The following is a 2,549-nucleotide window of genomic DNA, read 5'->3' on the forward strand; positions in this document are numbered from 1 at the left end:
TATCAAGCAGTAACAAATAATAGCGATGTTTTTGAACAAAACAAACAATAGCAAGGACCTGCCATTTCATGACATGATCATCACCATACAATACATTCCAGCCTACAGTACTTCACATCGCTTTTATTTTTTATTAAAGAAAAACTGATATCTTTGAGGAAGCTATAAGTGCTTTTTACTTAAAGTATGACAGATCCTTTGAAGCATACAGTGCAAAGCAAACAAAGAACATCCGCCTTACCCCTGCTATGGGGTGATCTCCATAGAATCCCAATAAAAAAAAAAGGAATAACCCAGCCTTCAGACCAACTAAACCCCAAGAAAATGCATGAAGGAACAATTCAACGCAAAGGAAATCCCTCCGTCGTGCTGGTATATATACAAACGTCATGCATGCATGTCCTCCATCTTCATTCCTTCGAGCGCATTAGAAACAAACCTAAGGAGGCTCACATGGAAACAAAGGCTGCCGCTGGTCAGCTTGTGTACGAAGATTTCGTCCCTTCACACAAGGTGGTTAAAGAGGAAGGGACCGATACCCTCATCGTCGAGCTCTCAGGCATGGTCTTCTTTCTCTTCAATACAATAAGTTGTCATCATAGGTCCTTCAATGCATTTAGAAAGCTATAGAACTATAATTAGTTCTTATTGTGATCGAGGACTCATCACTTTCCCACATATGTGAAGTATTATCCGATTCAGTCTTTAGTATTATAACATAAGACCTCCTTGTCTTTTAAAAAATATCTCACGTGGAAGAGAAGATCACATTCTATACAAATCAAAATCCCTCTTGACTCACAATCCATATGGAACTATTGATGCCCTCCCACCTACACCACAACTATTTTCATATAAAGTTGAATTAATATATAAAGCTTCAATCAACTAGTTTACTTTGTACATATAGTGATAAGGTTTCTAATAGAAATATTGCAAATTTAAAGTAGAAGTCCTCATGGAATTCGAATAAGTCATGCCCAATATATAGTTTAAAATAACTTTTTTGCATGAATTACAGGATTATGAATATGTTGTAATGCATCTTCCTTGTTTAATTGTAGAATTTAAGAAAGAGGAAATCAGCATTTACTTTGAGAACTTTGATAATCTGAGAATTAGGGGGGAGCATCCTCTTGCAGACAACCGATGGAGTCGATTTCACAAGGACTTCCAACTAGATGGCTGCAATGAGATCCGTTCTAGGTTTGAGAATGGGCGTCTCGATGTGAAAATGCTTCCAAGTGCAAAAGCTGCCATCAAAATAAAAGAAACCACCGTAAAAGATCAGTCTATACAAACTCAGCAACCCAAGACGCCGAAACCGAGCACTGGTAAAGATGACATGATTGTTCCTAAGAAACAAGATGTAAAGGAAGTCAAACTGATCGATCCAAGAAAAGATGAAGAGAAGGTAGGAGAGAAAGGGAAGGATCAAACCGAAGAGAAGAAAGATAACGAGAAGCTTAAGGTACTTGAATCGGGCTTGGGCTTCTCCAAGCCCATGCAGCTCCTGGTTAACATAATTGTGGGCATTGTGATCTTGGTTGTGATGGCATTGTACATGACCTCCAGAAACTAAGATTTGCATGCTTCCATTGGGACATTGCTGGCATCTGTGGTTTATCAAATGCATATGATACCTAGAAGGAAAATAAAGTGAGACATTGTTGGCATTCTTTCTGTCACGCCCCAAATCCGAAATATAAGACGGCTATGCTACCAAGGAATGGAGCCCACGATAACATGACGCCAATACATCATAATCATCTAAAATCCAGATTCAATTTCTTTATTCATCAGATAATTAAACCAATATTGATTCAGAGCATCTAAATCCAAAAGCAAGTACCAACCCGAATCTCAACATTCATAATTAACTACAAATCCGTGATCATAAAATAAACTAACTTTCGCTACCAAATTTTTAAGCTTGCTATGCAGATCTTCAAATTTGAATTCTTTTTGCCGGTTCTAACCTTATTCCTCTGTTCAAATAAAAAAAAAATAAAAAGAACATGAGCTACACTAACTCAGTAAGTAGAACTTACGCTTCCTTATCGGATCAAGCATAAGTTTTTCATGATAATACAATATTTAAAAAATAACAGATAATACAAAATAAAGCATTTCATAGAGCATATAATAAAATGCATCATAAACCAATCATGTATGCGTAGAATCATGTATATTTCACAATCATGAATCATAAATCATTTTTATCATGTATTCATGTCAAGTTTCGAAACATTGCTCCTAGATATTCGTGCTAAGGTCACTATTATTCCCGTGACAGGGTCATGTTTCTTAATCGACAGAGTTTTTGATTCATGTGCCAACTTTATACCCACTGACAGGGCCATGTTTCATGTGGATGCTAGCTCCGAATGTCGATTTTTCCGAAGGGATTCGTTCATAGCTATCTGAGAGCCTTTGAAATCCTTATATCTTTTTCTTCTTATATACGTATACATAGATGGAAAAAAATATTGAAATTCATGCTTCATAATCATGCTCTTTTTATAAAATACATTCATAAAATCAATGCT

General features: G+C 36.3%; 1 protein-coding gene across 1 annotated transcript; it reads left to right on the top strand.

Annotated features, from left to right (window-relative positions):
- The first annotated feature begins 403 nt into the window (after positions 1-403).
- Positions 404-1,670, top strand: LOC105042376 (uncharacterized). The gene is made up of 2 exons (XM_010919552.3): positions 404-559; positions 1,065-1,670. Exons 1-2 carry the CDS (start codon positions 454-456, stop codon positions 1,580-1,582), a joined length of 624 nt encoding a protein of 207 aa, XP_010917854.1. The 5' UTR covers positions 404-453; the 3' UTR covers positions 1,583-1,670.
- The last annotated feature ends 879 nt before the right edge of the window (positions 1,671-2,549 follow it).

The sequence above is a fragment of the Elaeis guineensis genome, chromosome 3, assembly GCF_000442705.2.
Source record: "Elaeis guineensis isolate ETL-2024a chromosome 3, EG11, whole genome shotgun sequence".
Lineage (NCBI taxonomy): Eukaryota > Viridiplantae > Streptophyta > Magnoliopsida > Arecales > Arecaceae > Elaeis > Elaeis guineensis.

What these genes read in the sequence shown, in the direction of transcription:
- LOC105042376 (XM_010919552.3), top strand. Translation starts at nt 454, where the DNA reads ATGGAAACAAAGGCTGCCGCTGGTCAGCTTGTGTACGAAGATTTCGTC. An exon ending in CCTCATCGTCGAGCTCTCAG is followed by an intron (nt 560 to 1,064) that starts GCATGGTCTTCT and finishes GTTTAATTGTAG; the next exon opens with AATTTAAGAAAGAGGAAATC.